The sequence below is a fragment of the Aegilops tauschii genome, chromosome 3, assembly GCF_002575655.3.
Source record: "Aegilops tauschii subsp. strangulata cultivar AL8/78 chromosome 3, Aet v6.0, whole genome shotgun sequence".
Classification (NCBI taxonomy): domain Eukaryota; kingdom Viridiplantae; phylum Streptophyta; class Magnoliopsida; order Poales; family Poaceae; genus Aegilops; species Aegilops tauschii.
This window is the reverse complement of record NC_053037.3, coordinates 520733068-520745093: the sequence shown is the minus strand read 5'-3', so window position 1 is coordinate 520745093 and position 12026 is coordinate 520733068. Positions and strand designations below refer to the sequence as shown.

Below are 12026 nucleotides of genomic sequence, written 5' to 3'. Positions count from 1 at the left end.
TAGGAGAGATATATGCGAAGAATTAAACAAAAAACTGCACATGAAGAAATAAGTATGAAAGAGATACACAAATAAAGAAGAACAACCCTACGTCTACCTCTCCGATTGCAAGCAGGGGAATCATAATGCTCAGCTTCGACTAGTAGACAACGGACAGATGACAACACTTCTTCGAGTCAGTCTTCGGGCTCCAATTCTCCTCAAGTTCGTCCATCGTGACAGATTAGACGGAGCTCCGGCGTAGACCCTCACCAGGTCCTCCGGGCGGTGATGCTAGGGCTTCTCATCGTGCGTACGCGATGGCGAGATTTCGTGTCAGGTTCTTTAGATTGATTCAAGGGTTCAACAACGACGACTATGGCTCCAAGGCGCTGTTCTTTAGGGGCACGTGCATGATGACTTACCTACTATCATCGACAAGGTTAGTCGGCTCCAGTATGGGAGCGGCGACAGTGGCGCATCGGCGGCTTGTTCTGGCAGCAATAGTGGTCGTGTGATAGTTCGGGGACCTTGATGTAATTTTTATTATGTTGGAGATGCTTCATATTTCTGGTGAACCTTTATAATAGTTACAAGTCCTTGTCGCAAAAGAAAACAATGTTCAAATGCTATGGTTTGTGAGTTCTTTAAATAAAAAATGCTCTCAACTAAAAGCACATTTGAATATAGGAGGTTTAAATATGGAAACCTACAACACTATAATCAAATAACGCAACTGCAACACGAGCAATGACGAGAGGGGTGCATGAAGAGAATCATAGTTTAAATTTTAAGCATCAATGTTTATATAAAATTGCCAATGAAATTTCCACAAAAACATACTAGTAAGACGCAGACACTCAAGGAACAAAGTGCAAAAAGAAGAAGATGTGAATGGAAGTCTATTGGTTTGATCTTGAACAATGTTAGATTTTTGTAGTCCACAATTCCTAAATAGGTACAATCCACTGCCATTTTTTCTTCTAATAATGCAGCAATGCCACATGCCACATGAGCACATGTACATGTCAACCGTAAGTTAATGGTTTTTGCATGCAAACCACTATCTAATTTTCCTAAGCATGCAGCTATGCGACATCAGCTATGCTTAAGTTACTTTTTTCATTAGTTTTACCATTAATCATGCCACATTAGGAAGCCATGCATACCACTTATAAGTTATATTTTTGAATTACTTTTTATGTTATCATTGCGATATATGTGTCGGATAATTGGAGCACACATACATAGCTTATGGTTCAATTTTTTCTTAGAAAATGACATTATGTTAATTGCAATAAAAAAATCACCTTTATACATCATTTTGTTGTATATTTCATATGTTTACCCTTTTAAAACTATATAAATTGAGAACATTCCTACTTTTGTTTTTACATTTTTAGTTGTTTTTAGCACATATACAATTCTTTTTGACCAAAAGTAGTCACCATTGACGAGACTAACGGCTGAAAATGATTTGGCAAAGTTGACCCACCCGGCCTCCCCCCCCCTCCCGACCGTCGGATTCAGCTACCACCCGCGGCACCCCCACCTACCTACCTCGGCGACTCCCTTCCCCCACTGTTCACCCGGCACCTCACCTGGGCGACTTCCTCCATTCCCTCCACCAAAGACGCTCACTACTCCCCGGACGGCGGCAATGGAGCAAGCGAACCCGCGGGCGGGGTCGGCGAGGAACAGGAAGGTGGTGCTGCGGGATTACATCAGCCGCGCACCGAGGGAGGACGACATGGCGCTCGTCGACGGCGGCGCCGTGCCGCTGCGCGTCCCCGAGGGCGCCGCCGGCCCGGCCGTGCTGGTGAAGAACCTCTACCTCTCCTGCGACCCCTACATGCGCGGCCGGATGCGGGACTTCCACGGCTCCTACATCCCCCCGTTCAAGCCCGGATCTGTCAGTCTTTTTCCCCTTCTGACTGCTCTCTCTTGTTGTTGCTGGTTACTGATCAGGCAAAATTTTAATATCTGTCAAGGTTATAGAAGGGCTGGGCGTGGCGAGAGTGGTGGACTCCACTCATCCGGGGTTCGTTGCCGGTGACATTGTTTCGGGAATGACTGGCTGGGAGGAATACAGCTTGATTGACAAACCTGAACAGCTGAATAAGATTCAGCAAAGCGACATCCCACTCTCCTATCATTTGGGGCTTCTCGGTTAGTTTCCTGCTGCTATTTTGGTTATTCAGTTGAATCCTGAAGCATCGACAGTATATATCACGAGTGACAAAGGGCAACACCTACCTACTGCACTTCATTTCTGTTGGAAAGTCTTCCCCTGGTTGCACGAATATGTAATGTGTAACCGAGAAGAAAATGGAGGTCAGAGTAGGCACAAAATGAATAAAGGTGTGTGGTTGAGGGCATTTTTAATGGACGGCTCTCTCGTTGTTAATGAATTGGCAATGGTGTGTTTGAGTGGGTCTATTCACGGGGCTGTTTTAATGGAATTGCAATGTTGTAACCAAGTAGCTACTGTTTCTGACATTGCTGTTTGTTAATTATTCTTTGTTCCGACATGTTCACTAATACTCTGGTCTTCTCCGCAGGCATGCCTGGTTTTACAGCTTATGTTGGATTCTACGAAATTTGCTCGCCAAAGAAAGGAGAGTTTGTCTTTGTTTCTGCTGCATCGGGAGCAGTTGGCCAGATTGTTGGTCAACTTGCAAAGCTCCATGGCTGCTATGTTGTCGGAAGTGCTGGAACAAATGAAAAAGTACTCATCAAACTTGTAGTACATCATTCGTTAACTGTTTAGCTGTATCATTCAGGGTCTACAATATTGTTTCAGGTTGAACTCCTAAAAGATAAGTTTGGATTCGATGCAGCTTTTAATTACAAAGAGGAGCCTGACTTGACTGCGGCCCTAAAAAGGTCAGGCCTTCTCCTTCTATAAGATACAACAAAACGCCTAAGAACGAGATAGCAGTAACTTGCATAAACCATAGAATGATCAAGCTAGGTTATAATGAACATCTAAAAGTCATGTTAACAGAATGAACTATTGATGGGCTCAGTTGAATTTTGAGGCACACTTTACCATATTAGCATTATAGGCTTTTTATAGTAACCTGAAATAAACGCAGGCTGCTCATTTGTTCTAATATAATGGCTAATCTGGGCCAGTTCTCCAGTGTGAGCCTTAGGAGTACTACCTCCAAAAGCTAGGGAGTACTCTTCTGTTAGGGGCAGATAAGTAATCAAGTAGAAAAATGATCTTCTCCCTCCTCAAGTCGTTCTGGACGGAGCTGCTCGCCGATGGTCTCTAGCACATAGCCGGCCCATAGGCACCGTTGTCCCTCGGCCTATGCTAAAACCATGGGTGTCATCACCGCCACTTCAAAGGTGGCCGCTGTCCTCCACCCTCGTATCTACGCAGGCTGCTCTCTTTGGTGTCCTTCGTGGGCGTAGTCTCATACTCTCATTCGAGATCATAGTGTATTACGCCTTTTGCCACAAAAATTCCTTTTCAAATTCTTGAAGCCTGCGGGCACTGTGAGCTATTCCCAGCAAAATTGAAGACCAAAATGGAACAGTAGCGTGAATGCATGATGACTGTATGTTTATTTTCCATGTTTTCTATCAAAACTTCAAAGCTCTTCTGTATATCATCCATGGACCTATCTAGATCCCCAATAGCAAACATGGATGATGCAATGTCTTTTAGCACTGAAAATTTACAAAATTATTTCTTCTATGTGAACAAATTCGCCGTTTATGGAGAAATTACATGAGCAAAACAGAGAATCGATTCGAGGGGGATATCTCGGCATCATGCTAGATTTGGAGAGGGCGGCGGCGTGCAACGGGTGATGAGCGGGAGAGCAGGATATGCACTCCGTCCAGATCGGGTGCGGTTGTGCAATTATATTGAGAGAGATCAGGAAAAGGAAATTCTAAATTAATTACCACCCTGCAGTAGAGGGAAAAATGTCCAGATTGTCCTTGCATTAGATGGTTGAATTTTCCTGGTACTCCTATCCCTGCCATGGGGTACCAGGGTACCGTAAAAGTCCTCTGGCATTATTGTCTATTTGGTTTAGGAACCAGATAGTGAATGAACCATCTGGCCCTAAGTCCAAGCCTAACACATGTTATCTCTTATTAACACGGAGACGAGCACAAAGTAAGGGATATGACAATCCTCCCAAAAGTCATGGGTGATTAATGATGGTCGGATGAATTCTAGGATGAGATGGGCCCTCAAATCAAACATTTGTAAATTTGGCAGCTATTTTTTGTCATCATCTGCTTACCGTTTTTGTTTGGAAATTACTAATTCTATTGAAGTCAGTAAACATGGAGAATAGCACCAAAATGATGTTATCTTTGCTCTGCAATCTTGCCATACATAGGTACTTTCCTGAAGGTATCGACATCTACTTCGAGAATGTAGGCGGACCAATGCTAGATGCTGTACTGCTTAACATGCGGATGCATGGTCGCATAGCAGTATGTGGGATGGTCTCCCAGCACGGCATGACTGATCCTGCAGGGATCCATAACCTCTTCTGCCTGGTGCCGAAACGGATCAGTATGAAGGGCTTCATCCAGAGTGATTACATCAACTTATTCCCACAGTTCCTCGATTACATGACCAAGCATTACAAGGATGGCAAGATTGCATATTTAGAAGACATGAGCATTGGGCTAGAGAATGCGCCAGCTGCCTTTGTTGGTCTATTCAGTGGTAAAAATGTGGGCAAACAAGTCGTGTGTGTGTCACAAGAGTGAAGTACATCTACATTCTGATGAATATTACGAATATCTCATGATTCAAATAATAATAAAGATTGTGAACCGCTCGTCTTGGTGTGCATTTATCTGATCTTGTCCATGCTTTGCCCAATATTAAGTGGTTTTTAATCTATAATTAACAAGCCTTGGTTTGATCCTCAATCCAAGTGCCTACTAGGATAATGAGAAGCATTGTCTTTACTCTTTACGAAGTAGCTGTCTAGCTGTCTGTCTCATCTTAGTTTTTCTATCCTCATAAATTGATGATGTGATACATCAATGCAGAAATTTCTACCCCTATTTTAAGTGGGAAAATCACCTTACATCATATGATTGAACTCCTAACATAGTTAACTCTCTAAACCAGGACTTTCTAATACAATACTACTTTTCTTGGTGTGTAACCTGATGACTTTGACCTTGCCGGCCGGCCGGCCGCGACAGCATTTCCCTTTGCAAGACTTGGAAGTTAACAGAACAAAAAGCATGTCACCTAGTGCAGAGATTCACCGTTTTAAAAGGGTTGTGCCTGTTCAATTGCTGCAGGTGGTGCCCTCTGCTTTGGCTGCATTAACTGGTGAGTTCTCCGAAACACCTTACCTTGTCTAAGAACTAGTACGGAGTACATGAAATCAACAAAGCAAGTAAACATGGCTTATTACTTGCCTTTTGGAGCCTGCTTTTGTACTGTGTCTCCATGTTTTCATCTCTTGTTCTTATTTGAAGCAGAGTTTTAAGTGTTCTGATCATGTATTTGTTCGCGTCTGTTTCTCTTTAGGTAAGGGGATGACATAAACGTTTTGTTCATGTATTTCTACTAGCGCCGCCTCTGCTTTCTGCTGCATAATTGGTGAGCAGCTGTGAAGTACGGATCAGGCGAGTTCAAAACAGCCGGTTCTTTTCTTTCTAATTTTTGCCACTGTATTTTTGTGAAGGGGCGTCTTTGTAAAGGTTTGTGCTAGAGAGTAGTACTATATCGCATATTCTCATACTTACAAAACATTACAAGTGATATGCCAGAACATCCTTGATCGTGCGTACTTTGATGGAGCAGGTGACACTGGAAGGTAGCCGGCAGGTTCACGATGCATGGTTACAGGAAGCTGGTCGTCTGTCTGCTGCTCCTAAGCAGCTTGTCATCATACTTTGACCATGGAATCAGTAGTTCTGATGTCCAATGCTTGAAGGACCTCAAACAGTCGTTGATTGATCCTAATATACTCGAAAACGACTTGGAAATAAAATCTCGGTGGAATTTTACTGACATCGGCGATAACGGTGGCATATGCGGGTTCACCGGCGTGGAATGCTGGCACCCTAATGAAAACAGGGTTCTCAGTTTGCGCCTCGGCAACTTAGGACTCGAAGGTCCATTTCCTCGAGGCCTCGAGCTTTGCGCCTCCATGACCACTCTGGACCTGTCAGGCAACAACTTTTCAGGGCCGCTCTCAGAACACATCTCTGAGCAGATGCCCTATGTAAGCTTTCTGGACCTCTCGAACAACAGCTTCTCAGGTGGAATCCCTGCAAGCATCATGAACATGACGTACCTCAACATCCTCGCTCTTCAACACAACCAGTTCGCAAGCGAAATTGCGAACTTCCGGCGATCAACCTTTCACGCCTCATTTCGTTCAACGTTGCCGAGAACTCGTTGTTCGGTCCCATCCCGGACTCTCTGCAGAGCTTCCCGGCCGCCAACTTCATGGGCAACCCGGGGCTCTGCGGGGCGCCGCTGGACAAGAAGTGCAAGAAGAGGTTCAGGGTGTGGATACACGTCCGTCTTGTTCGGATTCGGGAGATGTTTGTCCGGATTCAGAAGCCGCTGCACAGGATCAACGACGCGTCCATCATCGGGACGTCGGCTGGGTTCATCTTGGGGTTCGTGGTGGCCTTCTACTTTCCGCACAAGTTGTTCTGTGGGAGGCTCCAGCCCTATACCTTTCGTGTTTGTGGGTGACAGTGTGTACATGAGCGTTGGGCTAGAGAATGCGCCAGCTGCCTTTGTTGGTCTATCCTGTGGTAAATATGTGGGCAAACAAGTCGTGTGTGTGGTCACAAGAGTGAAGTACGTCTACATTCCGATGAATATTACAAATATCTCATGATCCAAATAAATAATAATGATTGTGAAACATTTCATGTTGATGCGCATTTTTCCGATCCTGTCCATGCTTTGTGCAATATCAAGTGTTTTTCAAACTGTAATTAACAAGTCCTGGTTTGATCCTGAATTAATCCAAGTGCCTACTAGGACCAGGAGAAGCACTGTCTTTTCTCTTGACAAACTTGTAAATGTCTCTCTCATATGTCTTAGTTTTTCTAGCATCATAAATCGGTGATGTGATGCATCAGCGCAGAAAGTTCTACCACTATTTTCTCTTTGGTGTCGAGTTTCGTTGACTGCTTACTTGCTTAGGGTGGGATCATGAGCTGGTCAATCTTTCTTCCTTGTGCTAGCTACTCTCCCATTCAGTAGGACCCGAGGAATTAATTGGCTGAAGAAAAAGTCCGTGTTCCAGTGGAGGAGTTGTCCCTTTAAGAGTTGTGCCCTTTCAACTATTGCAGGTAGCTGCTTCTGCTTTGTATCGATCGACTGGTGAGTTTTCTGAGTAAATTATTTCTTCTTTTTCCAAGTAGAGTGATCAAGTATTCTTACGCAAGTTTTGATCAGGTGACGCTGGAAGTTATAAGCTGCAAGATTTGGCTGACAAGTTGTTTGTGTTACTCCACGTATTTTTTCAGCAGGAATCAACTTTTCTGACGATAGCGAGACACATGTGATGACTTCTTCAATCTTCAAGCTCCGCAAGTCTAATCTTTAATTGGCGCTGTGTGTGTCTATACTCTACCGATGTTTCTTATAAAAATATGGTTGCACCCCCGGTCCCCCAATTTTCTTTCATGTTTCTATATAAAAAAAGATCACCTTGCACAATATGATTGAACCCCTAACGTAGTTAACTCCCCAAACCTAGACTTACTAAGACAATACAACACTAATTCCCTTGGTACGTAACCTGCTGACCTTGACTTGCTTGCCCGGCCGGCAGGCCGGCAGCAACCGTGTTTCCGTTGCCTTGGTGCAATGTGCTGGCGTCTACAAGATTTTGGAAATTAACAGGAAAACCGTTGTGTAGTCTATTCGAGGGATTGTCCGTTATAAAAGCGCTGTGCCCGTTCACTTGCAGTACAGGACTACAGGTGCTGGTGGGCTGGTGGCTTCTGCCTTGGCTAGCTAGATCAACTGGTGAGTTTTCCGAAACACCTCAACCTTGTGTAAGAACTAGTACATCAAATCAACAAAGCAAGTAAAACATGTCTTACTATTTATTTTGCTTTTTTGAAGCCTGCTTTGTAGTGTCTCCATGTCTTTTCTCTTATTTTAATCGGAGTTTATAAGTATTCTTCTTACACGAGTTTTGATCAGGTGATGCTGGGATTGACAAGCTGCTAGATTCGGCCGAGCAGCTGTTTGTTTCACTTCTCGTTTGTGATGGCTGGTAATACCAAGTTCGTGCTTTTGTTTCTCCTCTTGAGCAGCTCATCACCGTGTTTTGGTATTGAACAAGATATCCGGTGCCTCAAGTCTGTACAAGGCTCATTGGCTGATCCCGGCGGTGTACTCAGATCTTGGGACTTTGAAAATGAAACCAACGGTTTCATATGCCGCTTTACTGGTGTGGAATGCTGGCACCCTGACGAGAACAAGATTCTCTCTCTGCGACTAGGCAACCTAGGACTTGAAGGCCAATTTCCTGTTGCTCTACAGAATTGTTCAAGCCTGACCGGCTTGGACCTATCAAATAACAATTTTTTAGGACCAATCCCTCAGGACATTTCATGGGTGATGCCGTATCTGACTTCTCTGGACCTTTCGTACAATAGCTTTTCGGGTTCAATCCCACATAATATCTCAAATATGACATATCTGAATGTCCTCAACCTCCAGCATAACCAGCTCAGCGGTCAAATTCCACCGCAATTCACTTTGCTTACTCGGTTAATTGGATTCAATGTCGCGGACAACTTGTTATCAGGGCCTATTCCTTCTTCGCTACAGAACTTTTCGGCTTCGAACTTTGCTGGTAACCAAGGGCTTTGCGGTGCACCGTTGGATGATTGTCCCCCCTCGAGGAGGAGATGGAGACCGGTACGAATCAGCATGCACAGGCTCAATGACCAGTCGAGCATCGGAGTGGCCGTCGGATTCGTCGTGGGGTTCGTGGTGGCCTTCTACTTCCCGCACTTGTTCGTCTGCTCCGAGAGGCTCCGAGCCTACGTCGTCCGGATATGATTCACTTGTTATTCTGAAACTTTGTCTTGCATAGCATCCGGAGGCCCAATGAGCACTTCTGGCACTAAATCTTTCTTAGCTTGTTCCCTGCAGTAACGATTTTCTTAATTCGCATGATAATGCATATGTCAACTCTTCTAGAAAGAGGCAAGGCATCAACTGGCCGTAATTATTTATGTACCATGTCGACATTTCTGAAGGAACACAGTGAAACTCTGCACTTCTGTAGTGTTTTTCTGTCCATTTCCATGCTTTGCCCTTCTTGAACGCATGCACACCTATCGTCTTTTTACTAGCAAGATGTCCCAAGAGAGTACTCCTGAAAGGCTTTGCCCACCAAGCTGGATACCTTCGCGTACTCCTGAAAGGCTCTTGACGCCGGGTTGGTCTCTCTGCCGTGTGCCATCAACAGAGCTGATTGGTTTGTGTGGAAGCTCACTTATTTCAGTTTCGTTTTTTGTTATTGTGGGGAGCCTGATGCTTCCTGACTGGTTTGTGTCCCGTGCCCATGATCCATCTATGCCGACGGCTTGTCAGCCAGGGATGCCAGGGATGTGCAGAATGTCCCACAAAAAGTAGGATGTGCAGAATGAATTGGCACTAGTAGGAAAAGGGGCTTTTACCCCGGTTTGTAAGGGCCTTTTGTCCCGGTTTTTGAACCGGGACTAAAGGGTCGTTACTAAAGCCCTAACCCTTTAGTCCTGGTTCTTACACGAACAGGGACAGAAGGTCCTCCACGTGGCCGCTGCTGCCAGCCCAGGCAGGGGGGCCTTTGGTCCCGGTTGGTGCCACCAACCGGGACCAATAGGCATCCACGCGTCAGCATTTCAGGGGCTGGGGTTTTTGTTTTTTTTAGGGGGGGGGGGAGGTTGGGGGGTTTTCGGGGGTTAATTTAGGTGTTTCATATATTGTGTTAGCTAGCTAATTAATAGAGAGAAGTGTCCTCTCTTATCTCCGTGCTTGGTCGACGCTACGTACTATATACGTATGGAGAGTACTAGACACGCTAGCTAGTAAGCAAATGAAGGAAACAGAAGATCGTCATGAACATATGCATACAGAGAGAAGTGATATCGACCACCTCTCCTTCTCCGAGAGATTGGTCGAACAACAAGTTCTCGTATATCTATCTGACACTACCGGTTATATATATACAATAATTATCTCTTACAATATAATATCCTAATTAAATTGTAAGAACACAGGGTCCACATAGTATTCTCCGTTTTCAGCGATCACGTGGTCAAGGAAGAATGCCGCCAATTCCTCTTGAATTGCTCGCATACGATCTGGTGCTAGGAGTTCATCACGCATCCGAAACATCTAATTTGAAGAAGGGGGTCAATACATATATATATATATATATATATATATATATATGAATAAATGAAACTCGACACAAATGTTGGTAATAAAATAAAATTGTGAATATTATTGCTTACGCACTTCATATTGTTCGTCAGTGTAGCCCCGCTCACAGGTCGTGTGGCGGATAGACTCACAAACGTAGTATCCACAGAAATCTTCCCTTGTTCCTGCCACAACCACTTTACAAGAAATAGAGGTCAATCTAACTGATAAGCAAGCATGCTAAATGGTATTGATGAAACTAGCGCTTGAATCACTAGGAGACGTGCGGAACATGCTACTATAGTACTTACTTTCGGGTGTCTAAATTGCAGCTTCTTCGGCAGTCCCGGAGCTTTTGTGGTGAATTTTCTCCAAACCTTGCCAGACAAAGAAAACAATTACTTGATATCAGGAAATGAACAAAGTTGCTGATATGGTGGATAATGATCGATTTAACTTACTTCTCGAGCATTTGAGTCATGTTCGCATAGTCCTGGGGATCTTTTCGTCTCGAGTCTAAGACGGTTACTACTCCCTGCTCAAGCTTAATCTCTAGGAGAATATAGTGGAAGCTGCGCATGCATGCATAAGTCATCAATTACATTACCATAACCTGGACTAATAAGGGAAACCGAATATGCACAAGACAGTAACACTCACTTGAAGTTGTAAGGAAAGAGTATTATATCTTTGTTTTGATTTAATACCAACGATCGTAGCAAGTTGGCCTCGGCTTCTTTGGCATGTTTTTCAACCGTATATGCATCTATGAGATTTGTGTTAATGAACCCAATATCACCGATTTGTCTTTTCTTCAATTCGGCGATCTTCAATCTGCATAATATAGTGAGGATAATTATAAATACATGCAATGAAAGAGCTGACCTATATAGAGAGACTTAATGACAGAAGTAGTACTACTTACAGACAGTAGCAAGTGATCGTTGTTTTATCGAGGGCCTTTTGATTGAAAAACTGGAAGAAGTCCTCAAATGGAACATTCAGCAGTTCAATTCCAACGAGGTCATGCTCCGGTTTAACTCTCAGCGTCAAAGTATTCATCCCATCAGACTCTCTGCAGGTTTTCATGTACCAATCATGTAATCTTCGCATCATCGTTGTTAGAGATCTTTCATCTTTGACGAGAGGCTTCCCGTAATGGTATTTGTGTTCGTCCACCTCCATGATTTCATAATGTACATCATCGGGCAGGTAATCTCCAAGATTGCTATAACCGGCCACCATCCTCGGATCATTAGCGACGATGTCTTTTGACACCTTGAGCGGGGGGCACGATTGGTTCGCTTGTTCCCTGAGCTGGCCAGACTCTGTTCGGTCACCGGAGCCGTCACCACGGGCTCCTTCTTGCACCAGCATTGGGTCACCGGAGCCATCATAATCATGTCTTTCCTCCTCCACTCTTCGATCACCGTAGCCTGCTTCTTCACCTTGTTCTTCCATACCATCATTGTCGTTAAGATACGACAAGATATCACCTCCGGCTAAGATTATGTCCCCCAACACCTCTTTTGCTTGCTCGTCCGTCCATGCTCCATTGTTTCTGCAAATATTACAACATGGCAATTATTACACAAACATGACAGCAGGTGGATATATTAGTGCAAACGTAGACCTAGCTTATTCCGGGTTT

At 44.3% G+C, this 12026-nt stretch overlaps 2 protein-coding genes and 1 pseudogene across 2 annotated transcripts; all 3 read left to right on the top strand.

Annotated features, from left to right (window-relative positions):
* The first annotated feature begins 1499 nt into the window (after nt 1-1499).
* Nucleotides 1500-4796, top strand: LOC109743034 (2-alkenal reductase (NADP(+)-dependent)). The gene is made up of 5 exons (XM_020302115.4): nt 1500-1891; nt 1971-2148; nt 2541-2707; nt 2783-2865; nt 4347-4796. The coding sequence occupies exons 1-5, from the start codon at nt 1640-1642 to the stop codon at nt 4723-4725; spliced, it is 1059 nt and encodes a 352-aa protein (XP_020157704.2). The 5' UTR covers nt 1500-1639; the 3' UTR covers nt 4726-4796.
* Nucleotides 4797-5020: 224 nt separating this feature from the next.
* Nucleotides 5021-6876, top strand: LOC109743033 (probably inactive leucine-rich repeat receptor-like protein kinase At5g48380; annotated as a pseudogene).
* On the top strand, nt 6860-9256 carry LOC109743039 (probably inactive leucine-rich repeat receptor-like protein kinase At5g48380). The gene is made up of 2 exons (XM_020302118.4): nt 6860-7978; nt 8159-9256. Exon 2 carries the CDS (start codon nt 8225-8227, stop codon nt 9023-9025), a length of 801 nt encoding a protein of 266 aa, XP_020157707.1. The 5' UTR covers nt 6860-7978; nt 8159-8224; the 3' UTR covers nt 9026-9256.
* The last annotated feature ends 2770 nt before the right edge of the window (nt 9257-12026 follow it).

Bases quoted from the DNA above. Each gene is read 5' to 3' on its own strand.
- LOC109743034 (XM_020302115.4), top strand. From the start codon at position 1,640: ATGGAGCAAGCGAACCCGCGGGCGGGGTCGGCGAGGAACAGGAAGGTG. The intron at 2,708-2,782 runs GTACTCATCAAA...ATATTGTTTCAG, and splicing joins GTGCTGGAACAAATGAAAAA to GTTGAACTCCTAAAAGATAA. The intron at 2,866-4,346 runs GTCAGGCCTTCT...TGCCATACATAG, and splicing joins TTGACTGCGGCCCTAAAAAG to GTACTTTCCTGAAGGTATCG.
- LOC109743039 (XM_020302118.4), top strand. From the start codon at position 8,225: ATGGCTGGTAATACCAAGTTCGTGCTTTTGTTTCTCCTCTTGAGCAGC.